This window comes from Mycteria americana, chromosome Z (genome assembly GCF_035582795.1).
Source record: "Mycteria americana isolate JAX WOST 10 ecotype Jacksonville Zoo and Gardens chromosome Z, USCA_MyAme_1.0, whole genome shotgun sequence".
Lineage (NCBI taxonomy): Eukaryota > Metazoa > Chordata > Aves > Ciconiiformes > Ciconiidae > Mycteria > Mycteria americana.
This window is the reverse complement of record NC_134396.1, coordinates 30,007,184-30,035,010: the sequence shown is the minus strand read 5'-3', so window position 1 is coordinate 30,035,010 and position 27,827 is coordinate 30,007,184. Positions and strand designations below refer to the sequence as shown.

Below are 27,827 nucleotides of genomic sequence, written 5' to 3'. Positions count from 1 at the left end.
AATACAAGTTTGCTGTTTTGTTTTCATTTTAGAGAAGGAAAGCGTCCTTTCATAAAATATCCAGCAATCCTTATCTTAACTGAGATGCTGCCAAGTCACGATTCAGAGGACAGACATGTGAAATTAAATCCACACTGTGCAGAGACAACACAGTGCCCTCTCCAGATCTGATCCTTCGTGCTTATCCTATGCACAGTTACACAGCTACTATTCAACATGTGATCATCTGAATATGTTTTGCTATTAAACAAATGAAAATACTTCCCTGTACTGCTTTTTGTTAATTACTGTACTAGAAATATCCACCACACTGTCATCATCATCATCATCATCATCATTATTATTATTGTTGTTAAGGAATTGTCCTTCATTCCATGCATAATTATCATTTCACAAGTTAAAAACATCATCCCTCCCTCATGTCATAGCTTATAAAGCACTCTGTGCACAGTGAAGCAGATCCCCAATTAAATGCAAATACTATTAAAATTAAGAGTAATACACTATTACTGTTGATTTTAGAGGAACAAAATTCTGGGGAGATTTAAAAAAAACCCAAAATAGTTTTATCTGGACAAAATAATGTACAATTATTAATATTGCACTTTTTGTACAAGAAATCCTAATAAATATACAGAAAAGATATACATTTACATACATAGAAAGACATTCTTCTTTTTTTAAATAAAAAGTTACACTGATGCTTAGCAACACTATTTCTTGAAGACCCATTTGTAGTAAGAGCGTTCACTGCCAGATGTGTTTTGAAGTAACCCAACTTGAGACAGTTTAATGCCATGAACCTGGCACTGACCTCAAAAGTGGACTCCCGGTTTTGCTGAAATATCCATGTGTCATGGAAGCTGTAACACAGCAGTCCTTGAACAGCATTTCATTAATGTACTACAAGGCATGAGCCCCGCTAGGGGTGACAGGAGAGGCACAGCCAAGCCTTTAATTTAGAGATGGTCTTGAACCAAAGCCTCAGATCCAGATAGCGCTCCTTTAAAGTTTCATGATGCTCAAACCCCCTACTTTGCAGATTTCCTCTAATTTTAGGGCCCTATTCTGAGCAGGGCAGAGAGTTCCTAGGAACTAAAGGGATGAAGCACTTCACTGGCTGAATAACCACTGCAGCTGGCCAGGGGGAAAGACTCACAAACAGCATGCAAAGTCATGCTGTGGGTGTGATGTTTGAGCCTCACTTTTTAGATCATATCTTCAGGGTGTTATACATGGGCTTAAAAGTGTGCTGCTTTATAGCACCTGTTTTGTTGTGGGAGGCAGCTGGAGAGGAGCAAGTTTGTTAAAAATTATTGGCATTAGTCCTCTGGGGCTGATGCTGAATCCATTCTATTTCTACTGAGTAGGAATAACCACAAGAAATCAGAATACAGCTCTTTTCTACTACTTGTCCAACAGGCTTGGCTGCCAGGAGAGAGAAAGTTCATGTTAGCGGGATAGGAAAACCCACTTCCTCAAGTTCCTTTCCAAAACCCCAGGTCTGAAAGCACCTGAACTCTGGGAACTGGTACTCCTCTCTTTTCCAAATAAGTGTTAGTAGGATAGAGTATGTTAAGCAGCTCCTGTTACTAAAGACAATTGCTATCTTTCCTTCCTGTGATCTCTACAGGACAGCATTTGCAGGTTTGTACTACAGTCTGTCAATAGCAGATCATACTTTCTCTCCTTCTCCTGGATAATAATTAACATCATCACCTCACTTCTGTGCTGAGGGCAACCCTCCTATCCCCAATCCTCCCTCACAAGCACAACCTGGGAACATTTTCAGGTGTATTTTAGACTCACTCTTGTTACACACCATTGTTCAACTTCCCCAGACACCAGATCCTCAAAGATCACGAGGATCTCCCCCTGAAATCATTTGAAGGCCTGGTGTGGGAAGGAGAGAGAGATTTAGTGAGAAGAAAAGGAATCCAATCTTGGATGTAACAGGTTTATAAAGCAAAATCATATGCTTATATTCTCAAAGTAGTCTAAGATAGATGAAGTATCTGTGTACTGCATAGCTGAATTTTTAGTTTAGCCTTTTTTTTTCTCCAATACCCCAACCTGTCAAGCTGTTTGATTATTTGCTTCATATTGTGGTGGTCCAATGTGATGCTAGGTTTTTACTCTGATCTGCTTCCCTGTCTGTCTGTTGGTGTATCCCCAGGCATGTACTTGGATTATGGGGCAGCCCCACTCCTCTCACGCCCATTGCTGGTGGCGTGGTGCTCACTGACTCTTTGTGGTCTACCCTCATGACCGTGTTTTGCTGCATTCTGTCTCCCAGATTCATAGAAGGGAAAACTTGTCAAGTCCCTTTACAACAATGATTTGGTAAAAGGTTTTCTTTTTTTTTTAAAAGGGAAATAAATAAATAAAATGAAAAAAAAGAATTCCATTCCACTTAGATTTTCTGTAAAAGTCCTTGCCTCAGAGAAGCAAAGGCTGTGATCCCCTTGTTCCTCCATTTTCATTGCTTTTGTCTTCAAGCTTTTCCACAAGTCCCACAGCAGCGTGACTTGAACTGGGTGAGCTGGCAGAGTTTGAGCTGCTTCACTTTCTCACAGTACCTTGTAGTGTCTCTGCACTCCACTGCCGAAGGGGAGACAAAAAGGAGAAATGGTGATGAAGCAATGAAAGAAGGATTTCTTACCTGAGAACATTTCATGGGGTGGCCAAGAGGGGACCAAGACAGCTTTGCGCTGGGAGCTCTCACTAGGAGCATGAGCTTGACTTGCTGCAAAGACTGAGAGGGGACTTCCAGCAGCCAAAGGCTCAAAGGAGCATGTGGTGGGCAGCCTTTGCTTTCAGAGCCTGGGGAGAGGGCTTCTCAGGCTGCTCCAACACTCTGCCAGTTTGTCATCTACCAGAATTTTAGGGAGGCTTTAGGAATTTCATAACAGTTGTTAAACTGAAGATGAAGTAGTAAATAAAACTGGAAACTTATTTTAACAGAGCAGCTCAAAAGCACTTTGGCCAATCTTTTGCATTTGAAGAGACAGTATGTGGGAGTGCTACCCCAGCTGACCAGGTGTTGTGTAGTGCTTTTCACATGTGTGTTGCAGAATACAGCCCGGGGTGAAGATGTTAAGACATTTTTTGAACTCCTCTAGGACTTAGGTCCTGGTATCATTTGGACAGTTTTTAAGGCCCGCGGCCTCCTGCTTTTGAGCTCCAGATTGGAAAACGTTCCAGTATCCCTGCAAGACCTTGGCTGTGTCATTGCGTGAAGGACTCCCACTTCCCATGCTAAGGCTGGAAAGAGGATCATCACGAAGCAGTTGTACAGCCCCCTCCCATAATGTCTCTGCCAAATAACTCCATTCTTGTCTAGATGTGGGATGTTTCTATGTAGCAGGAAGAGGCTGGAGGGACAGCAAAGGTCTTGCTTGGTACCTGTAAGCTTCCTCGGCCCTTCCACTTCCATTAGGGCACCCCAAATTCAGCTCATGGATTTGGACCTATGGAGTCTGCTTTGCCTCTACTGAGAGGGAGTGTCAGAGCTGGCATGGCCATACGCAAGTGCAGGCAGGTTCTGCTGCTGCTTCTGTGACGATTGCACAGCAACTGGCTTTCATGCAAGAGGATGGGATCTGTCCATCAAAATCAACACATGAAGTGGGAGCCAGGGCAAATGAAAAGTCGGTGATTTAAACTTGTGCTGCCTGGTGTTTCCCAAGCAGACATTGCCATAGTGGGCATCATTTCCAAAGAGGCACAACATCTTTTCTTTTTCTTTTTTTTTTTTTTTTTTTTTAAGTATTTGTAACTTTCCTAGTCCTTTGGCAGGCCCAACTAGTTGCTTGTCACCTGAAAGCCAGCGGCTTCCACTCCAGGAATTCCCATAATCAACCTACCCACTGGATTTAGACTTACTGTATTTTAACTATAGCCAGCAGTCTGTGATTCATGTTTTTCTTTCTGTCTGTACTACTAATGGAAAGTTAAGACTGCACACGCTATTAGCAAGGGGACGCAATCCCAGCACTAACACCATCACCAACAAACTGCAATGGGCACCATTCCCCCTGGGGCGCTGAGTTTTGGACACTGCATTTTGCGCATGTTCAGGCTGGAGGTTCCCCAGGACAGCCAGCTGCAAGGTCCAATGCTGCATTTCTGAGAGATGGCTCTGCCTTCTTTCCCACCCCCGGGGCCACACTGCCTCCCCTCCTCTCAGCAACGTACTGTTTTCACAGGGCATGATGTTGCAGCGCTGCCAGTTCGCCGGCCGCGGCCTCCAGGAGCAGTGATGCTCCAGCACGGGCTTGTTGGTACGGACGTGCACGCAGTCCACACGCCGGGACTGGAAGCCGTAGTTTCCGCATGTAGCCGTGCAGGCGGTCCACAGGCTGACCCTCCAGTGCACGCCGCAGACATCGGTCCAGCAGTTCTGGGTGCTCAAAGGCCTGTGGGCAGGAAGGAGGGAGGGGTGACCCGTCACCACGCTGCCCAGGGAGCAAGCGCACGCCGCTCTGGGTGTCATGCAGGCTCTGGGGACAGCAAGCCTTGCATATCCCACATGTAATTTGCTCGGAGCACCATATGGGTCAAGTCTTCAATGGGTGCAAGTCGGGGTAACTCCAGTGCACTGAAAGGCAGTTTGTAGCTGCACTCAAGGACCAGACCCTCAGTGGGCACACACTGGTATAGCACTACCAGAGCTAAATGACCATTTGAACTATTTGAGGATTTGGCCAAAATGCCCTCTCCATGAAGTGCCAAACCACAGAATCACAGAATCGTATAGGTTGGAAAAGACCTTTAAGATCATCGAGTCCAACCGTAAACCTAACGCTACCAAGACCACCACTACACCATGTCCCTAAGCACCTCATCCAAACGTCCTTTAAATACCTCCAGGGATGTCGACTCAACCACTTCCCTGGGCAGCCTCTTCCAATGCTTGATAACCCTTTCAGTGAAGTAAAATTTCCTAATATCCAGTCTAAACCTCCCCTGGTGCAACTTGAGGCCATTTGCTCTTGTCCTAGAGGTCCACTGACAAGAGGTCCACTGACAAGAGGTCCACTGACAAGATTCAGTGAGTGAAGTAGCAACCAGTAAGACCCAGCATGGCTTTGTAACTTTTTTATGGCTTTACAGCTGGTGGCAACAAAACTGATTCTCTGAAATCCTCCTTTTCCCTTCAATGCAGTCTCACAGAAGGTGCATAGGCACACTTGGTTCCCACCTATTTGTCACACAGATAATGAAAATACATGCGTGGGAGCCAAAGAGCCAATTATATTAATTTTCAGTCATGATCAGGCATGATTTACATACCTAAGTCTCATGTAAAGTAAATATGTCTTTACAATGTTGACAGTGGAGTTTACCTGCAGGAAAACAAAAGCCATAGAACCCCTTTTTTCCCCCAGTTAGAGCTTTTGTTTAAATAAGACAGAAAGAGACTGGCAGCTTAAGAAGAGATAGCACAGCCTTTCAGTCAGGATTTGGCATGCCTAGAAGTCTTTCCAGTTATGGCCAACTAGTGTTTTTTTCTGGGGCTCATAGGAACAAACAGTGAAGCCTGGGCTTAAGCCTGGTGAGATTTGTACCACGTAACTGTATGGGTTGCAGCATAAGTTGTCAGTTAAGTCACTAGTCCATTCAACATCTCTGCAAAGGGTAGTGGTTTCAGACATAAGAGATTCCTGTCCTACCTTGGTAAGGCACTGCATTGATCCAATGGCACAGAAGTTCCATCTTTGGTCTGGCAAAATATCTGTCTGTGTTGTACAGCCAGTCGTGGTCCAATGCAAGGCCCGTTACACTGTGAACACAGAAAAATCACTTATGGGAGGTAAAAGGCAGGACATGTTCCCCTTTTATAAGACTGCTGGTGAAATGAAGTGCATACTGCCGTGCAGTGACTGTTGAGCTTCCGAGCACTTCCTGCAGCTCTGCAGGCTTTGACGGCTGAGCGCACAGTCATCTTCTGCCCTACCTCACTCTCCTCCAGCAGCTTTAAAACTGCATTTCTATACCTGCTGTGTAGATTCATTACCTCTCCTATTCAATAGTTCAATCTTAAATACATCAGTTTATTAGGGCAAATAAAATGCTCTCATATCATTAGCCAAGAGCCTATGATCCATACAGGAAATCTCAATACATTCCTTTTATTGTGCATTTTACAGCTTGTACGATCACAATTTATGGGCAAATAGTTAATAACCAAGAACACATTGAACCAGGAACATATTCCACTCCATTTAATAATTTAAAAGCATTGCAGGACAATAAACAAAAGCAGCAAGCATGACGAACACAGCAGATCTGCAAGCTTGCTCCAATACTGAGGTTATCCTAACCTATTCAAGCTTATCAATCACATGCTTGCTGTTTAACTCTTCTAATCCTCTCCTTCGATTAAACTGTAATTAACTATAGGTATGAAGCATGTATTTGTGTTCTTTTAAAATTGTATCAACTGTTAGGAAACAGTTTGTTTTTCTAAGTATCTGGAAATTATATTCAAGAACAGACTGAAGGTTGAAGAAAGGGACCTTAACGTGAGGGAGGAATTTTTGCCAGGGGAAGGCTGCTGACCAATCCCTCTGCCCCCTCCGCTCTCCCATCAGTAGGAGCCCTATTTCACGCTACCATGCACTCCTCACATAATACTCCCTTCCTACTGCTATTTCTTCCCTCCCTGACAAGTGGGAGAGAGAGCGATTGACAGGTTTCCAGTTGCTGCTAGTCAACCCCCTTGCTAAGCAAGGTGGATGGAAATGTTTGTTGGAGTATGTGGAGCACTTCTGCGATATCTGCAGGGGCTAGCAGTCCTCATCACCAGCAAGCCCAAGTCACTAGTTTTAAAACACTATGGGATTACATACCGGAGATCAAAATGCCACTAATGTTAAATGAAGGAAAGGAATTCATTCTAGAGGTGGGGGTAGAGTAGGTAGTCTGTTTTTTTCTCTTTGAGTTGGGAAAGTTGGTTGCTACACCTGGGCAACAGGGACCTGATACCCTATGATACTATCGAGAAGGTCATTGAGCCACTGAGCCACTGAGCCATTGATATGTTCCTAGCTGTAATTAGATAAGAGTCTTCTGGCTTGGAGACTGAGCTGTATAGAATCATGTGGGACTTGAGCTAGGTAGAAGAAATATTATATTATAATGCACAGAGGTTAGGTCTAACAAATTAATTCAGACCTCTTTGTCTCAGCTGAGTATGATGTCATGGGGAACAATATAGCCCATAATGATCTACAACATAAGGATGAGGTAATTGGCTTTTTGCAAGGCTAATCCAGTCCTACCTGGAATTCCACAGGGAGCGCTTCTTTCATATAAAAGGATAATTCCAAGCTTTATTCATAAATGTAATACAATAACTCAATCACCTTTCATGAGACAAATTTCCAAAATACACAGGCAAGAGTTAAATGAAGTTGTTTTCAAGTAGTGAACAATAACAAGTTCTAGTAGCTGAAGACACTTTTTACTACCAACATAGTAAAAAAACCTGATACAGCGCAATGTATTGTGCATATAACCCCAAGCAAATACAGAATGCATGTGGTTATTAATAACAAACTATCATATTACTCTAACCTCTAAGACAATGAGATAGCATTTGCCATTGCTTTCAAACTGACTTACCACACACTAATTAGAAAAGGAGGCAAAATATTTCATGGTAGCTCCCTATATGTCAAGACTGATAGTTATTACTCTGGGTAATTATTTTCTTAGCCTCTTCTTGCATGGTAAGAAGCCTCCCTTCTATAGCTTTACCTGACTCATCATTTCAATTAGATGTATGACTAGTTTGGTTTGGTCAAACTGCTTTTTCTTTTTCCCTGTGAAAATGTTTATTTCACCAAAAGTGATGTTAAAGTAGTATTGATATCTGGCTTTAACCTCTAGCAAAATTGGCTTCTGTGGTTTTAACCCTGTCTCTCATTCACACTGGAATGCTATACTCCTGTGTGAATCACCACTCTGGAGATGTTTGGGCTAAAATCTGTGAGTTTCTACCCCTAAGTCTGGACTGTAGTGGACTCATCAACCTTCACATATGGCTCAGTCAAGCTGGAGTGGAGAGAAAAGGGAGGAAGGCATGTAGTAATGACTGGTCCCACGTTATAACTGACTTCATATTGACAAGTGTCTTTTCAGGAAATATCATAGCTCACAGAGAGACAAAGACAAAACTCTTCTGTGGATTCCCACAATAAAGCAATTTAACTCTAAATACGTGGAACATTTGGTATTTATGGAGTGAAGCTTTTTAACATCTGATCATTGTATGAAGCTGCAAGGAGAGAATTTGAAGATCTGCAAAGCAGCATGAAGTAGTCTGCAAATGCTTTTAGCCCTCCATTCTGCTTTTCATCATGAAGCAAACCAAGAAAGCTCTCACTTTTTGGCATTCTCAGGCAACATCAGTAGCTTTGTAAAACTGGGTTATTGTACAACTCCCCCACCCCAAACCTATCACAATCATCAGTCCTGACTCCTGCCAGCCCAAACTGAAACACACTCACTGGGTGGTAAGGGGAATTAAGACTTGGAGAAGGCTGTTTCCCAGATGTGTCACCTGTCACTATAAAGAGAATCTGCACAACTTTCCACTGGGGACAATACAGGGGTCTGCAGTAAAAGTCCTGTTCACAAGCAGCATTTCTAGGGATTGTGGGAAGCTACAGAAATCCAAGCATGCAGTGCATCAAATATGGAGTTGAAAGAGCTGAGCAAATTAGCTGCCTTCTCAAAAGCCTGCAGACCATAACCTAAAGATACCAGGGTGCAAAATCACTCCTCTCATTTTCCATCACTTTTTTCTAGCCCACACTATGAGGCTGTCCTTGGACTGCTGGCTCGTTCCTTACCTGGCCCCAGGAGGAGGCCACCCACTCAACACAGGGCTGCCTGTTACAGTTCTGTGTGTCCACAGGGCGCTTGGACAGCTGGGCACAAGCCTCATTCGACATGGGGACAGAGCTGCCTTTTGCTGTCAGGCGCTGACATGTCACTCTCCGCATCTGGATGCCTCCACTGCAGCTCCGTGTGCAAGGAGACCACGATGTCACCATCCACCTGTGAGAGAAAGGCAAACAGGTCAGGGAGCAGATAGGTGCCACCATCTGCAGGATCACTGCTGTCAACCGGTCTTTATGTACTGGACCAAAGAAAGGCAACAATGGCTTGGTTCATTTACTGTGTGATCCTGGAAGGTGCTGAGTGCTTCAGCCTCCCATAGTAGTCACTGAAAACCGCTCAGAGGATGAAAGCTGAGAAAAGAGCACATTTTTCATTAAATAATCTTTCTCAAGGCTCTTTGGGCCCAGAATTCGTTTTCTAGCCCTTAAGGCTGTTTTTAAAGGCTTAGTAAATATTTCTAGCCCAGGCACAGGGGTTGGACATGACAGCTCTTACACGACTGTGCCACAGAGGCCTTGGTCACAGGCTGCAGTCACAACGCCAGCAATGACTAGCCCATTTACACCCCTTAGTAGCGAAACTATCTCCGTAAAGTTGCTGGAGTAGCTTACAGGCCACTTTGAACTTGCTGCTGACAGAATAGCCAAAAGCCTGCTGGGTCCTGTTGGTGTCTGTCTGCTTTGTTATGCCCCTGACAGCTGGGATAATCCAGAAAAGCCTGAAGGTTGATCAGGTATGGGGCCTGCGCATAGTCAGCCCAGGGACAAAGGACACCTTTCTTCTTTCCTCTTGAGCTCAGACCACGCATTTGCCAGCTGAGGCTGAGGCTTTGAACCCCTGTATGCTGGGGTTTAAAAAATCCAGTCTAAAGCCTGTAACAGTAAAAAGCCTGTAACAATAATAATAGTCAGGTCCAAACTCTTACCAAGATGGACAACACATTTTGTCTCTTTAAGGATCATTAAGTGAAACACTTGTACAGTTGGGTTTGGGAAGGAGGTAGGTAGGAACAGGAAGGATGGGACTGAGTACTAGTTTCCTGAAGAGTTTTATGGTCAAGTCAGCAGTTTGCTTCATTAAGTTTCAGGATAATCAGCAAGATTTGGGTGTTTTGGGGAGGAAAATAGTGCCTATCACGTCCCTCACCTGCAGTGTTTATGATTACTTTACAAAATAGGCAATAGGCGTTCTCCAGCCCCATGGAGAGGCATCCATTGCTATTCCCCAGTCTTTTGCGGGTGATTAACTCCCGTGGTCACAGAAACCAGTATCTAAACAAACACACTCCCAACACAGAAAACAAAAACACTGCTAGTTTTTTTCATGCAGTTTGGTGAGGTTGAATCTGAAGTTTCCGCACCCCTCGTAAAGCTGTTCTGCATTTCAATCAACTTTTATTTCCCAGCTTACATCTCAGCAGTTTCTCAGGAGCTGAGGGAGGATTGTGGGTTGCGTTACAGTTCAGGGAAGGTATAAAAAGACATAAAACATTCCCACGGAATTTACTGCCATCACCAAGGAAAACTGCTGCTAATGAGTATGTTTCATATTTCATTAAATCTCTTTTGGTTTCCTTCTTATGACTCAGCTGGCAAATCAGAAAACATTTGCTTGCAAAGAGGGGTAGGAATAAATTTTAAAAGGTAATTAAACAGAACCTTGCCATATACCCGAGACACAGCAAGAGTGGTAAATCTGGCCGCTTACTTCTCATCAGATTGCTTAGCACCTCTCCTTGCCTCAGCTTAGACTCTCTTTTTTAATACAAGTCCCAAATCACTGTTGAATGAGAGAAGTTGTACTAAATTTCTCTTGATATCCTGACTACTTTTAAGTGCTTGTATACTGAAACACACCATGTCCACAGTGGAAATAAGGGAGAGGAGGGAGTAAAAACCCAGAAAAATATGGAAAAGCATGTTTAAACATCTCAGCTAAGGAGCCACTGAATTGCAGAAGTAGGACATTTTTAACATGTAGGGAGTATAACACAACACTGATTCTCTGGATAGGCACTCAGGATGTACTCTTCTTTGCACCAAAGGGTGTCAAAGAAGGAAAGTGTTTTGTGTGGCGAGGAAGCAGCAGAGGAAGACCTAAGTGTAGTCACAAGTCTTTCAAGCTGTCCTGGCTCCATTGTGTTTAACAGTAACTGAAAAACAGGGGATTACAGGGGCAGAGAGTTACAATCCCAAGGAAATCACAAGCTAGCGATCTCCAAAAGGAGGCAGAACTCAGTCTGACCCCTCTTCATGCCCACTAGATCTGATGGGATGTGCCTATTTTACAAAAGACTTTTCCACTCTGCTACGGGAATTCTCTGCAGCTGCAGCTACAGTGCTGCCCGTATTGATGTTCAGGCAACACAGGAACTCAGAATAAAACCCCAAAACAGCTGCTAAACCTAGCTTCTTGTCTGTTATATTGTTGGGATAAACTGGTATGAAATCATATGGAACACAAAAAAGATATGACCCTACAGTTCTTGGGTGACAAAACTCCCATACATACAGAGCTCAGAACAGGCATGATATTTACATCCAACATAGGGTGGGGCTGGAATCACCCAAGACAACTCAAGCTGTGAACTTTGCTAGTAAAGAGTAGGCAATATCCTCTCTATTATTTTCTAACCTAATTATTGAAGGAGTAAACTCTCTTTCTACCATGTGCTGTCAATGTTTTCCACAAAGCTTGCTACAAATTTCCAACTGTCTATGTTAAGCACTCATAAACTCCCTTTTAGCCATGACTTTTCTCCAGACAGGCACCAGAGAGGCTGCAATGGCATGATGTCCAGTGCAAAGAACTCTTCAAGCACATCTTAAAAGCATGTATGACATTATAACATGAAACAGACGAACCGTGAAGGGCAGTCTCTCCTGTTACATGCGATGGGCTGCAGGGCTGGCTTGGGCTTCTCTTTGCAGTGGGACATGTTGACTTCCGCCCCATCCAGTAAGCACCTCAGCTGGGGCAGCTGCACCCCTTTGTGGCCGCAGGAAGCCGAACAAGCCATCAGCTTGTCCACTGACCACCGGTATTCTGCCAAAAAGCGTGGGAGAGACACGTTAACACTCAAAAACTGCGAGCAGGAGACCCTTAGAAAAGAAAGAGTCAGGGGTGCTCTCCAGGATGAAATATTTGGACTCGGTGTCTCATGTGAACGGGAGCTACCTATGCCTACATGGCACCAGGCAATGAACAAAGGAGGAACAGGATTCCAGCTGGTGTAAGCCACTGACTGTCTTTGGTGTAACAAACAAACCCATTTTTCTGGTGCTTAGAAGCATCAGGCATGCAAAGTGAATGACGTGGTAGAGCAGTTAAGTGAAGCCAGGTGCCAGTGATGCAGGACATTGCATTTGTATTTTTAAAGGGATGTGATTTAGTGAAGATGTGGCCAACTGCAGTTACCAGCAGTATCTATGATTCTATGATCTTACAACAGCATGTTTCTCACCAGGTAGATCATGCAGGTAATCATTCCTGAAGATAAATGGGGCAGTTGCAACACATTTAAAATGTTATGGCAAAATTTAAGGAAACGTTAAATTCTTCTCCACTCCATCTCTGACAATTGGAGCAATGAAAGCTGCATATTCTTTCCCAACCCATCTGCACTGCTCTGTTCTGTGGCTTTATCACCTTCAGTTTATTTCTAGGGTAAATATAACAGTTGCAGCATTTTTTGAAGTGAGGGATTTTTAAGCAAGAAGAGACTGTGAAACACTCACTTTAGCAGATTAACAAAGGGGCTTCTAATTTTAGGGGTTCAAACTGTGACACCTCTGTCTTGAATTTCTGGACAAGAAAATTGTCCAGACTCAAGTGTAAGTATAGCTTGAATCAGTAAGATGTGTTTTATGCTCAGCTGGCCAGAAATATCAAGCATCATTTTGGTAAAGTAAAAACTAAAAACTGCAAGGTGCCTGGTAGTCCTGCAAATCTATATCCATGGCAGTAAAACATCAAAACATCTATTTCCTGCTGTGCATGACAGTCCTGGCTTCATAGAGGAGAAATCCAGGATGAGAAAGGTAGTGCAGGGATGTCTATGGCAAGAGCTTCAGAGGGCAGCAGGACCGAAACTGGAAAGTTACCTTGTATAGCCAGGGATGTTTTTTGCATGAGTGAGCCGGCCTCATTCTGAGCAAGGCAGCTGAATTCACCATCAGGAGCATCACTGACATTGAATATCTGAAGCACCCGGCCTGCTGCCAGGATGCGATGCTGCAGACTGAGAGGCTCGCCAGAGTAAAGCCAGGTGATGTTTGGGGTTGGATGACCATCCACAGCACAACCTAAGAAAACAGGGACATGAAAGAAACCTGCTGAGTACTGAACTTGCTGCAAAATTACATGCTTTGAAGTAGTCAAAATTAGGGGAAAAATTTATTCCACCCCATTTTCTCCTCATTTTCTCCTAATGAAATATAGGAATACTGTGGTAACAAATACTTTCTCATCAGCTGAAAAAAAAATTATCCAAATTAGTTAATCAGCCATATGAAAATCTCAGATCAGTTTGGAAATACTTATATCAAGCCTTCTAAGTTTCCCATTATTTTGGTTCATCCTCATTTTAGTATTGAGGAAAGTGGGATAGTGAGGTTACACACCTAGCATAAGCTCAAGGAACATGCTTGAACAAGCAATACAAACAGAACTTGGTCTCCACACCTCCTATTTAAACCACAGGACCACCTTCCTCTCTTGTTTTTTATATTAAAAATCTGAAGTTTTTGTTACACAAAAGTTTACACAAAATTTTTGTTACACAAAAAACTGTTGAAAAAACAGAGATAAAATTGAGCCTTTAGAAGTTTTTTGTCACAGCAACGGGCGATTCTCTAAGCAACAACCAACCAAAACCAGCAACTGAAAAAAACCTGCTGTTCTGAAGCACTGTATGGGTATGCCTGTGGATCATTGGCACAGCTGATGAGGTTTAGTTTCACAGTGAGTTATTTGCCTGTTGAACTGAGGGAGAGTATCTGTAAGATACTGTTTCCTGTGGTCCCCATACCAGCTTGCACACTTTGCCAGTTTCATGATGAATTGCAGAAGATTTGTAAGACTTGCATGTTCTGGAAAGACAGCTAAGTTGCCTTACATATTTCCTGGGGAAAAAGAAAGAACTAGGCAATTTCAGTGCTGCAACGCATCCACACCAATTGCAGGAGTAGGGAGCCAGAAAAACCATACGCAAGGGATGGCATATATTACTTGGCCTGCACGTGGCTTAGGCTAGTCCTGCACTGCCGTGCATCTCACTGATACATGAAAGGTCTGGATAAGTTTCTGTGAATGCAATCTACACTGATTGTTAGTTCGTTATACTGCAGCTTTACTCTGTTTTGTTTATATTAGTATGTATGTATGTGTAATGAATGACTTTATTGTATACAAAATCCCTTCTGAAAGAAGTGTACTATACAAACAAACATAACATATATACATGAACATTCACACTAGCACTGTTCAAAAGGAACAGGATAAAAAAAGGAAGAGTACAAATTTAAAATACTAAAAGATGGAAGACTGTTCTAAGATTAAGAAATAATTCCATCAGCTGATATTTCTTCATTGTCATCTCCATGTCATTCAATTATTATTTATTATTCAAATAAGAATGTGAATATGATGCCTTTGTAGCTGCATTACTCAATGAAGAGACATTGCAATGTGACATTTTTGTTCCTGTTCTTCCTTTCATTCTTGTCTGTCCACCTGAGGAGATGCTCAACTAACATATACTGAGCAGGTACTGTTCCTATGGGAGAGATAAGATGACTTATAGTTGCTGCAATCAAAATTTTATTTAAATATACATTTTTTCCCTAAGAATTTACCTATACATTGCTGAGGTGCCTATCACTGCAAGACTAAAAATACCATTTGCATTAATCTACCCAGGAAGGCTGAACAGTTTGATTTCCAACCATTGTCAAGACCAAATCCTTGAGGAGCACATTACTTTGTTTAGGAACCCTTCTTTTGACTTTTGTCACTCCCCTAAACTAACACTAGGGACTGGGCTACTGTAGTCTTTGTCTGCCTTTTACCACTAATCATACCTCCAATTACATTATTCCTATGGCAGAAGATGCTGCCTGGCCCACGACAATTGAAGCTTTCTTGCTGATACAAAGCAGAAGAACTCATACAAGATGGAAAAAGCCAGTGGTGACCCGTGGCATGTCCCAGCTGTTTTCATGCTGAGAGGTAGATCCAGGCACTGAGGAGACCCCGTCTGCTGCTTGGGAGGATAAATACTGGGCCTCTCACTGGTGCAGTGGCTACATGGATCTTTGCTGTGTCCCCTGTTGCTGGCAAGCCCTGCCTGCATCCACAGTGGGGAAAGGTGTGGGCTGGATAAAGCTCCCTTTGTGGCTGGTTCATTCTGTGTGAAATAGGTATTACAGAGAGAGAACAAGGGCTCCCCGGTGGAAGGCGAGTGATGCCCACAGGAGGCTCTGCAGTTCCAATGATAATGTTTCACTGGCAAAGAACTAGTTAATGCAGCTAAATATTAAAAAAGAAGGAAAAAAAGGAAGAAAAAGGCGGAATGAGAGAGTGCACACTGCTTACAGTGGTCTCCCTCCTTCTCTTTTTCCACTTTTATTTATAAGGGTCTTTATAAGGGTCTTTTATTTATAAGAGTCTTCACTATTTGTTTTAATTTCTTTGGCAAGGTCTAAGGCAGTTTTACCCTTGGCAGTTCTCTCCCCAGTGCTCACTTCCTGACTACAAAGACACAGATTTCGTTGCTGCTCAGTCCTTTTTCCTATTTCTGTAAGCTCTCTATTCCTGCTATGCTTCATTTTACATTATTCCTCTTGTCCCGACCACTGATGTGTTTTTTCCTATTCTTGTGCTGAAAAACAACTCATTCAATTTCCCAGATATTCATTCTCAAGTAAATGAGTGACATGAAAGATTTCAGCCTCACAGGTTTAAGGCTGCCCAAGTTAAAACCAATGGAAAAAAAGGAATATATAGGAAATGGACAAACTTAACAGTAAGTGGCTGTAGACTTTTGCCTATAGAATTCTAATTTTTTATAGTTTCCTTGCCTTTTAAGATAGTTGCAGGGATTTCTATAGGTCAGCATATAGCCATGACAACTGACAAAGACATGCTGTGAGCTTGGTTTTACTGTTTGCATTTGCTCACAGTCTGCACAGGATAAATGAAGAAAGCAGAAAGGTCAGTTTGATGTTAAACACAGAGGAACTGAAATTGACTTCAGTGTGCAAATGGTCCTAGTTTGTGCCTGTTTTTATTTAAAAATTTTATTGTCAGGCAAAACAATATAGTCTTCCTAGTGCTGAGCATTTTACTTGCCTTATATATTATTTCTTCTTCCCAAATGTATATATAAAATATTAGCTAAAGGACCAGCCAGTAAACAATAATATGGGGGGGAAACCCCAAATGCTATTCCCCTAGATACATTCTACCAGTGAGTAATTACTACTTTTTTTCATATTTAACAATAAAACTTTACTAACACTTATAAGACTCATATGTAATGGATACTCCTCATTTGTTTATGCAGAACAAGCATCAGTCACATTTCACAAGTGAAATTTCCTATAAGTTTCCCATGTGTATGGATGCATAAGCTGTGGGATAATGTTTTATGCATATTAAGTGAGAACCAGAGTACAATAAAAAATCATTTTCCATTAATATCCCCTTCTCATCTCCCAGGAATAATTTATTACCATTTAATGCAGATTACCAACACCTATTCTCTATTTCCTCCCATCCCTGTGGACACTGACTGCTTTATCCTTCCAAAGCTCAACACTTGTCCCCATAACACCTGAGAAGGAAAAACTGGCTGTTTCCAGACAGCACAGCTATTGCAGAGCTTTAGTTCATCAGAACCCTTGGGAAGGCGAGGAGGAAACATTTTTTTTGGACTGTTTCTGAGCAGTGAAAGCTCTGGCATGAGAGAGCCTTTCTCCTTCAGTCCTCCTTAAGCAGAGAAAGGAAATACTGCCTTCAGCCTCCCTTCCAAAGTTTACTGTGACTCTGAATTCATTCAAAGCCAGGATGAGTCACGGATGTGCAAAAGCTGGAAATACAAACAAAAATCTAATACAAATTATATCTTTTAGTAGGGAAAATGTTAATATTTCAAGGATAACAAGGGCATATTTGGAAAGGGAAGACCAATGTTTCACAACAATGCCAATAATTTCTTGAGAGGAAAGAATAAATGTGCACTGCAGGCCAAATTCAGCTCCCCATTATATCTCTGCAACACTTTCTGTATGACTGTAGCTGCAGAAAGACTCTGGGCTACTGTGCTAATGCTAAGAGAACAAAATACAAAGCGTGCATCACTCTCTCACTTGCAGACTTCAATGACAGAAAAAAACAAGTGCAAAGGCTGTTGATTTTAGGATTCCTTTTTTTAGCAGCCTGGTAGCTTAAAACAGCAGAACTGTATGGAAAACAATGGGAAAACGTCAAACAAATTTTGCACGTACTTAATACAAGTAATTGTATTATACATTACTTTTAATACAAACATTACTTGTAATACAATAAAAAAATACAGCATTGCCTTTAAAAAAGATATCTACTCTTAAAATATAGATTATTTTCATGCATTCATATTTGTCTAACAAATAGCTCTCTAATTTACTATCCCAGGAAATATTTCTAATATTTATTAAAGATGGAATCTGAGTGAAGACTTCAGGTCAAGAGGAGGCAGTTTCTTTGAAATTTCTTTAAACAAAATAGTCCTGCACTCTGAGCTCAACAAACTACTTAGCTTTCCAGCTGCAGCCCTGAAGCTGCTGTGCCATGGTAGGGAAGCTCACCTTTTCCATTCTCTTGGCAGCTAACCAAGGCACATGGAGGTGCATGCAGTCTTACCTAAGGCCAAGCCATGTGCCAGCAGTGGAGCTGGAAATCAAACTCTTGCTTTCTTAGTCTCAGGCCAATACTTTCATCTTTGGAAATTACTTCCTATTTAAGAGATAGGTCTGGGTAGCATAGCCTGGATATAAACACACACTGTGGTACGCAGTTTGCATCCACCGGTATTAATGTGCAACTACATGCTTGTACCTTAAAATTCAGTTTTACACCCTTGCTATTCATCAGTGATCAGTCCTTGCAACATAGGCAAATGTTTGTGCTGCATTAGTTCAAAATACCTTGAATCAACAAAAAAAAGGCCAAATTTGAAAAAAGTAAGCATCCCAACTGGTTAGAGACTGCATGTTTCAGGACATCACAAAGTACAATAAATGTAGCCCAGAAAGTTCACAGAAAACTTCAGCTAGACATACAAACCAGAAGGCCTATGCCCCTGCCTCTGCAAGTCACAGACATGTACTTATCTGAACATAAAATTGGGAGATGAAAGATGATTGCTGACTACTATCTGAAATGCCTGGCAAAGGAGGAGAGAAGGGATTTGGCAGCAGAATTATTAATTATATTAAAACTGCAATAAAGCAAGCTAAAAAAAAGATTTCTGTGATTCTGTATATATTTTACTAAGCTCTGACAGAAAAGTGTGGTATACCACAATACACTGTGTTAAAGTGATAAATATAATGCAGGTACAGGATCTGAAACATGACAGTATTTCCACTCTAATCTCTATATTCAAAGAGTTAAAGTATACTTGCAAAATAGAAACAAAATTAAGGATGAAATTAAGAACAAAATGGTTGGAATAAAATGTAGAGAAACCACAGATCAATCTGAATAGATATAAGCTTGGTGCTGAACTACTATGTCGTAGGTCACACTGTACTACTGTGTTCACACTATGTAGGTGAGATCAGACCGGTACAGCGAAATACTTCCTCAATTTCCTGTCATACCTGATTTTATCCTTAGGTGACTGAAATGAGAAATGCATGTTAAACCTAAAACAGAGTTAAATTTAATTCCTTCTGTATCTAACATAAGGAAGAAAATTTGGCAGGATGTAGACAACTTTTTAAAATGCTGTCACACCAAATGAAGGTAGGTAAGATCATGTCTGAAAGTCATATGTATGTAAAACCTGTTTTGCTGAAGTGGCAAAACTAAGAGACAAGTCTTTATAGTTTGTCTTATGGGGAAAGATTTTTCAATATAGTACAAAGTGTAAGTTTAAATAGACTCAGGGTGTTATGCAAATTACTTCTCAGTATGAAATAAAACTTATAAAAGGTAATGCGATCCTGAAAATCCCCCAAAGAAAGAATTAACATTAATGCAAGTATAACCTTTATTTTTAATAGTTTAAAGGAGGTCAAATGAACATGAATTTATGCTAGACAAGGAAAGGTACGTATTTAGGAATCCTTGAAATAGACCAATTCAGCTGATGACAGTAGCATTTTTAAAAAAAGAAGGTATTTAAAATAACTATTTATGGCTCCAAAGGAGCAGTTGAAACTTACTATACTAAACATATGACATGGTTTTTAAACAGTTCTCAAAACACCGAAACTGGTTACCCAATGCCACACATGTTGTTGTTATTAGATATCATTTACATAGCATTGTAAATTTACACCGTATTCAACAAAAATTGAGCAAGGCCCATTCCCTGCCCCACAGAGGTTGTAAAAACTGTTCCCAAATATACAGCCACATGGTGGGCCCATTAAAAAAGCAAGGAATTTTCAAGCTCTGGTAGCAATATTGTTTTCTAAAAATGACTCTGACAATGGGAATCCTACACACCAAGAATCTTGCATTAATAAGGACTGGGCTTAAAACAATCACCAATGGCAAATCATGAAACCAAAGCCTACGAGAATGGATACAGCATGCTGAAATGACCTCCTGAGCTAACTCTGATGGGTTTATTCAGTGCATGACAAAGACAGAAAAGGAGTACCCTTCAGTATAAACTTCTCCACCATTGCGACAGCTCCAGGTTAACTATACAAATACATTTATGGGGGAAAAATAACACTTAAAAGAGGTATGTGGAGCCAGCACTGAACAACAGCACAGCACAAGGCGTTCAACAAAGGACAGAGTAAGAGCTAGCATGCAACGTGATTACCAGCCCAAGCTGTGAAGGTTGGTGCTGCTGTAGAAGCCTTTCTGTATTTCTTAAGCTGATAAAAACTTGCTGCATCCTGAGACATCAGCAGCTCAGGGAACTTCCTGTGGCACAAGGAAAACAACAAATGCAGAGCAGAGGAGGTGGAGGGCAGAAAGGTGCAGGAAAGACAGTGCTGCTTGCTCCAGAGAGGCTGTAACTTGTGTCCTATTCACAAAGTGGTTTAGCTCTTTGGGAGAGGTTTTGAGAACCGACACAGAGGAATAGGGTTCCTCAAAACTTAGAATGGATAAGTCCTTTAGTCAACAGGCCAGAAATCCCGCAGTGTTTGAAAACTCCATTAACACTTACTCTAGAGCAAAGCTTAAGTTGGGCAAGAGGCTAAAAGATCTTTCATGTGAAGGAGCTGGCAGAATGACAGGTCTCCAGACTGGGATAGCTGTGGCAAGTCTGATACCCCTCGTTTTTCACCAGAACTTGCCTCAGTGGAGCCCTGCATCATTTATATCTATGTTAGAACAGAATCTAGGCCAGAGATCCAGGAAAAGCTTAGAGACACAAGCTCAAAGGCTGCAGCTCTTACCACAAAACCAAAATTAAATGGATGTTGCCCCAGAGGCCAGTGGTATTATTTTATGTGGCAGCATTTTGGACCACTGCTGTAGAGCAGTGGTTCTCAGATTAGCTCATTCATGGCACCAAACAGCAGGCAGGAAAAAAACCCAAGGCAGCAGATTGCCTTGAGGACCTTGCTCTTTTGACTCTGCTTTTAGAGCTTGGCAGTGGTGGGTCTAGTGTCTGATTGCCTGAAAAACAAACACTATATCAGTGTGGTCAGTGTTCGACCAAACAGAGGTATCATCATGTACTGTATACATGGAAATGTACACAGTATGCATATGGAAATGTACACAGTATGCATATGCAAATGAAAAGCCACACATTTCCAGGAAATGCTATGGTGTAGTCTGATGTAGAAGGAAGATACTCCAATAGTGTATGAACTTTATACAATATTTAGAATGTAATCAATGTGATAGAGTCTGATTGGGGAATTAATTGCAATGATAACGACATACTCTTGATATTAATTTTAATTCTCATTGTTATAGAAATGTAACTTACATGTGAATTCTCGTAAATGGTGTGACAAGGCAGAATTTTCACCAAGGCAAAAATGGAAGGGAATGGAAAACACAGTTAACAGGACAGATTATCCCATGAATGCACCTGGTGCTTTATCCTCATCACAGTGGAAGTATTATCAGTGAAAAACAAAGTTGCTGAAAAATTATTCTTTAGCATTAAAACTACTTTCAAATGTGATGTGCAATTTGTTAGAGAGTGAGGAGGAAAAAAATGATGTTGTGCAAAATAACTTCTCAGATAGTCATAATTTTATCTGACTCCTACTGCACAACTTCTGCAGCTGTCTTTTTCCTTAGGGGAGCACAGACACTCTGTAATTACTGAGTGTCTGTGCAATTTAATACATGAGTATTTAATTGTAATTACTCATGAGTTTTCTCTTTGCTGACTCTGTGCAGATTGTAAATTATTTTGTATTTTGTATTTCTGCTTCCAATTTTAACGCAGCAGTAATTCCCAAAACCTAGGAAAATTTAGAGCAGGCTTAAGGTAGAGAGGGGAAGGGCAAAAGGGAGTAAAGGAAAACTTCTTATGTTTCAAGAAGGTATGTTCTTGCTCTTGAGTATGTCACCAAACATTGCAAGACATTTGTACTGGTGAGATCAGTTGTGTTTATCTGGATCATTTATTGCTTTTCACACTGATTTTGAACAAGTATCAGCCCTATGTTTACAGATGTTATGGCTCAAAAGCAAGATACATAGCAAGCAATTGCAGCACTAACTTCTCTGGCTCTGCTGAAAGGGTTTGGTCCTGATCCTGGCATCAGTCTATCTATATGATCTGTTTCTTCTCCTAAAGTAGTCAGGGGCACAGGATTTCACTCACTACAATGCACCCCAGAACATTTAAGAAGTTCTAGGTTAATTCTTCTGTTCAGTGCCACATCTAGATAACCCATAAATCTGCAGGTAGGCAAATATTAGCCACAGACTTGAAGTGTTCCCCTCTGAAAAAAAAAACCAACCTGAAAACCCTCTTGAACTTCGGGCCTTGGCTCTAATGCAGTTGGCCCTTTCAGAATAAGTAATTTATTCATACTCAAAAGGCTGGCCATTGAAAGCAAGGTGGCTGCCATAATTGTATTTTTCCATTCTGCTTTCTGAGGCCTCTTCTGGGCATCTAAGTGACTCTACTAGAAAATTAGAGGGATATACTATTGCCAGTAAAAGAAAAATGAGAGGGAAATACTGGGTTTGGTAAGGGGAATCCTTTGCATCTTTTAAGTAAACAGTTTTTGCTATTACTTTGTTTTAAAAACAGCTTAATCGCTAAATAGCATAGGTTTTTGCAGAACAGGAATTTGTAGTCCAGCTCTTCATCTTCTGAAGCAGCAGAGAAATTGGCAGCTGAGCTGCTCTAACTTTGTGGTCATTGGGGATAAAGTAAAAAAACAGAAAGAAATCAGCTTTCTAGGACTGTGTTTGCAGTGCTGGCAGTTAGTACAATTGTGTTCTGATTTGTGAAGTAAGTAAATTTGATAGGGAAGTCATCAGGGAGAACACAGTAAATATGGAGCAGCAGTATTTCTTTTTTTCACAATTGACTGTACTTTTCTGGCCATAAAAAAGTACACTTTATCATCTAACTTTACAGTTATTTTCAGTATCTCCTACAAATAGGGACTTTTTTTGCTAAATACACAAAATTGGATAGATGTCCTAAGCTGGGGATGACAGCAGGTTCCCAGTGAACAAACTGGAGAATATGTAGTTCGAGAGATAAAAGGGGATGGGAACCAGATTCCAAATAACTGCCTAGGCTTTTCCCCATAGGTTCACTAATATCTTCAGATTCCCTAGAATAACCATTACACTCCAGGATTTGCATTGCGTTCATTTCATCCAAAGAATAAAAACAGGATGAAGGCCAAGAATTTACATAATGATAGCATCTCCTCTTTCAATCAAAAAAATTGCTGCTATTTCTTTTTTGACAAAATATGAACATTTCATCAGGATACAGTGAGCCTTAAAAATATACATTGCAGCTATACATGACAAGTAGACTAGCTATCATTATCTCAATATTTAATTTTTCTTGGATGTCTTCTCTTTTTAAAGACATTGCTTAAGTCTTGCACTGTGCCAAGTAAGAGCTAGATTTTCTGTTCATTTCAGATCGTAGCTATCTTAACTGTTTATGCTCCCATTTCTCTTTAATTTCATGAGCCTGTGCTGCATTCCAAAATAAAGATGCATCCCTTCCCTTGGCTGCCTCATAAATGCCATCCAATACCTTTATTTAATTATATACAATGTGCAATGCGGCAATCGCTCTTCCTTCAATATGAATATCCTCAAGTGCACATTATGTTTTCAGAAATCATCACACATGATGAAGATTTCTGAAAAAACATGTGGGACATGAACCTGAAGCTTTGGGGAAAAATTTATCAAATGTCTTCACAGACATTTTCTGTGCAACTCAAAGAGCTCATCTGCAATAAAAAATTTAAACAAAGCAACAGATGCCAAGAAACATTTTGCTGTTACAAGCAGTCAAAATACATTCTCCTTCAACCTTTTTTCCTTCACTGTGACATTTTATAGGTACTCCTACATTTCTATATTCCTAGAAGTATTCATTTCTGACCTATCTTCCAAGAATCTTCACTTAAATATAATTCACATATATAAGTCAAAGTCATTAAAGCTTCAGCTTTCACTATGAGACATAACTGCAATAAATACAGTATTCTTCTGTGATAAGATAAGGAGACATTTTTATATAATATTTTGTATCTTTTGACAAGTCTGCTGAGGTTTCCAATAAGTTCACAATAAATTTGAGAAATTGCAGTGAATCCCCACCAGGATTTGTAAGATCCTCAGACTTTCTCACTGAAATGTCTTCAAATACAGGAATAACAAGCTTGAACCCAAATGAAAACAAGTATTCCTGATAGGCCTAAAGCCTTTTCTGCAGGAGTCTTAGAATTCAGGAACACCGGGTCCTACAACTTCAGTTTTGCCAAAATTAACATTTACAAAGCTCAAGACCCATGTAAATGTGTCCAGGGAGTTGTGTAAAAAAATTTAGTGACACTGGTAGAATAGATAAGGAAACTCTACTGAAAATACATGAATTTAGGATGTTCCTTTAATTCAAAAAGATAATTCCACAAAGTAATCAGGGCTTATAGGAGTCAAATGGTCATAAATATTGTTAAAAACCAAAAATTCTTATCAGGTGACAAACAAAGGAATTTCTTTCTGAGGAAAAGGGCAGAATTTCTTATAATACTTTCATTACCAACATTCAGGAAAACTATATTCAGAATTTAAAAAGTCTCAAAGACAGAAACTTTAATAAGATTAAGATCTAACGTGAAAGCTTCCCAAAGAAATATAAATTGGTGTCACTTCAGAAATTTACTGTGTTCTATGTTTTGTGTAATACAAAGTCTTCTTGTGTGCTTGCCATGAACCAAGGGCATCAGAAAGTGCATGACAGTCTGTTGCTCATCACTGATTGTCATTTTGCACTACTGTAAAACCCAGAAATATTCCCAAACTCATGGGTGCTCTAGCTTCTGCTTTGATGGAAGTCCTGCCCTTCAGATGTGTGATCTGCAGATAGCACAGAAGCATCTACTACACAACCTGACAACGAATGTGAGGGCCAGGGAGGACTGCAGTACTCTACACATAGTTCCAACAGTCATGAAGGAGCAGGATAACATCAATCTGTGTAAGCCATTATCTACACCATACTCTCTAAAACAGATGATGAGTTGGGCCTAGAAAGCTAACTGAAATCTCAACCCTTTAGAAGTAAAAGTAAGAAGTACATAAGACAAAAATGTTCCTGTAAGCTCATGCAAAAAGGTATTTGACATTATATTTTAATGGGAGGATTGCGGACTCCACTGGGCAGGGCATGGGTCTTTAACAGATCTTTTCCTTTACTTCTGTAATGAAGACACACAAATGACTGCTGAGTGACCCTTAACAATGAGAAGGAAGACCTCCAAACCAGATATTTTTGTTATGGTTCTGACCTTTCCCTTCTGCAAACCCCCTGAAATTTATGTAGAAGAAACCTACAGGAGCTGATTCCAGAGGGCAAGTTCATCATTTCAAATGGTTGAAATGATGGTGGAAGCAATGCACAATTCCACTTCTTAAAAGCAAATGCATAGCGTGTATGATAATCTAAAGGCTCCAGTTCTCTCCTTTCGGCTCAGCTTGTTAATTGTTGTTATATTTTATATAGCTGTTAATTTCCAAACAAGTTCTCATTTGCAACTTTAATCTTCTGTTGCTGTGCTAGTATTTTCTGGTTTTTTTCAAGGCACCAAAACAGAGTTTAATGAAGTCTTGATTCCCATTTTTCTTAAACCCTGGCAAACCCATACCTGAATTTATCCAGGTTTCTAGCACAGTTTTTCACTTTTGATGTCTTGTAACTCCTTTAAAATATAAACTTTCCCCAAAGCTTACTTATCACTCCTTTTCTTCACACTTCACTCTGTTCCTTTGCACATGTCCTATATTCTTTGATTTCCAAATATCAGGTCTAATTCAATGCCTTCTGAGAGCCCAGAGATGCCAGTGCTTGTCAGCAGTAGCACAGACAAGGGACCCTATACATAGTAATTTATATACCTGAAGTTCTTATATGGGGCATCAAGAGCATGTAGAGCAAATACCCCAACATAATCAATGATGAAAGACCTAAAAGGAATAAAGCCAATTGGTTGAGTGGCAGAATAGAAAGAATTAGTGGACAGCTTGTAGGGGATGTTGTGGACAGGGGACACAGACATGGGTCACAGGTTTACAAGTTCACAAGTTGTTGCCTAATTGGTGTTTGCAGCTGGTGCTTAGAAACATGCAGATTTTCTTTCCCATGTAGCAATATGTCAAGCAAAGGTTGATTATGAAAGTATCGCAGTAGTCCATGATAAACAGCTACTGCACTGGAGGACTGTGGGGAGACTAAATTTGGGAGTAAATTTAGAGTCTTTGATTGTAATCCATCCATACTGATATTAATGTACAGAGTAAACTAGATGTAGATTTAAAAAAATATATCTGAGAAAATATCTGAGAGATGAGTCCTTTTTTTTTTAGTAATGGGTATTCTCATAGTGGATGAATCCAAATTCTTTGGTACAACTACAGACAACGTATTTAAGTGACCTACATGGAAGCTGAATTCTTTGTGTATTTTTCAGTGATACAACATGATGCAGCACACTGAGTGTAGCTTTCTAGTTGATTGGATAGCCCATTCCATGCTGATTTTTCATTAGAAAAAATGTCTCAGAAGGTTTCCTTAGGTTTTAATAAGACAGGCCTCAAATTCAGGTCAGTAAAACTTCAGTGAAGTTGAGGGAATTGCCTCAAGAATGAAACTGATTTGCTATTTTGCTATTAAGATACGTGGAGTTTCCTTGCACCTGAAATGGAATGGCAGGGTACAGGGCAACATGGCCAAATGAAATTACTTGAGAGGTGGTTATATACAGGCAGTGCAGAACACCCTTTGTGGTGCTGTCAAAAAATAAAAAGTCCCTACTACTACTAAAGACCTCTTTTTGGAAACCTGAGAGGAAATAGATGAAACAGGAGTGTGACCCAGTCTTGCAACAGTGAGTACAATAAAACCATACTCAAAATTATTTATTCAATGCTAATAAATACCTTCAGATATTCCCCCCCCAAGGACTATTTCAGTGCAGTTTTTGTGCAAGCAGAAAGGCAATCCAGAGCTGCACACTAGAAGCCATTGCAAATGTATGCAGATGTCAGCTCTGGGGAAAAGTAAACCATGCAAAACTAAAAACATAAATAGAAAGCCTCCACTGTGAAAATAAAATCTTAAAATTGCTACTAAATGTAAGCAAAGAATGTTTTGGAAGGTAGTAACAAGGCCATTAGAGAAGCTGCTTATCTGAGCCTGACAGTTAGTAGAGGCTCCAGATCAGTGTGAGAAATTGTCCTGGTTTCAGCTGAGACAGAGTTAATTGTCTTTATAGTGGCTGGTATGGGGCTATGTTTTGGATTTGTGCTGAAGACAGTGTTGATAATACAGAGATGTTTTAGTTGTTGCTGCACTAGTTGAGGACTTTTCAGCTTCCCATGCTCTGCCACGTGCAGAAGAAGCTGGGAGGGGGCACAGCCAGGATAGTTGATCCAAACTGACCACAGGGCTATTCCATACCATGTGACGTCATGCTCAGCATATAAAGCTGGGGAAGAAGAAGAAAGGGGGGGATGTTCGGAGTGATGGTGTTTGTCTTCCCAAGTAACCGTTACGCGTGATGGAGCCCTGCTTTCCTGGAGATGGCTGAACACCTGCCTGCCCATGGGAAGGAGTGAATGAATTCCTTGCTTTGCTTTGCTTGAGCGTGCAGCTTTTGCTTTCCCTATTAAACTGTCTTTATCTCAACCCATGAGTTTTCTCGCTTTTACTCTTCTGATTGTCTCCCCCATCCCATCAGGGGGGAGTGAGCGAGCGGCTGTGTGGGGTTTAGTTGCTGACTGGGGTTAAACCACAACAGTCCTTTTTGGCGCCCAACATGGGGCTCGAAGGGTTCAAGATAATGACAGATTCGATTGGAATTTGCTAGATAGAATTTATAGCTGTTATTGCTGTTTAGCTATTAATCAGCAGGCTTCTGTGCTTGCCATAGGCTTGCTTGCCTTATTGTATGTTAGAGTCTAGGGCTCATTAGTGGCTGCTTTTTGCTTTTGCTGCTTGCCGTGCTGCT

At 40.9% G+C, this 27,827-nt stretch overlaps 1 protein-coding gene across 1 annotated transcript in view; it reads right to left on the bottom strand.

The window, feature by feature from the left end:
* Positions 1 to 2,494: 2,494 nt before the first annotated feature.
* Positions 2,495 to 27,827, bottom strand: part of ADAMTSL1 (ADAMTS like 1) — a 470,548-nt gene continuing 445,215 nt past the window's right edge. The window contains 6 exon segments of the mRNA XM_075488620.1: positions 2,495 to 2,601; positions 4,198 to 4,418; positions 5,676 to 5,785; positions 8,862 to 9,069; positions 11,778 to 11,958; positions 13,017 to 13,217. Coding sequence (XP_075344735.1) covers positions 2,495 to 2,601; positions 4,198 to 4,418; positions 5,676 to 5,785; positions 8,862 to 9,069; positions 11,778 to 11,958; positions 13,017 to 13,217 — 1,028 coding nt within the window.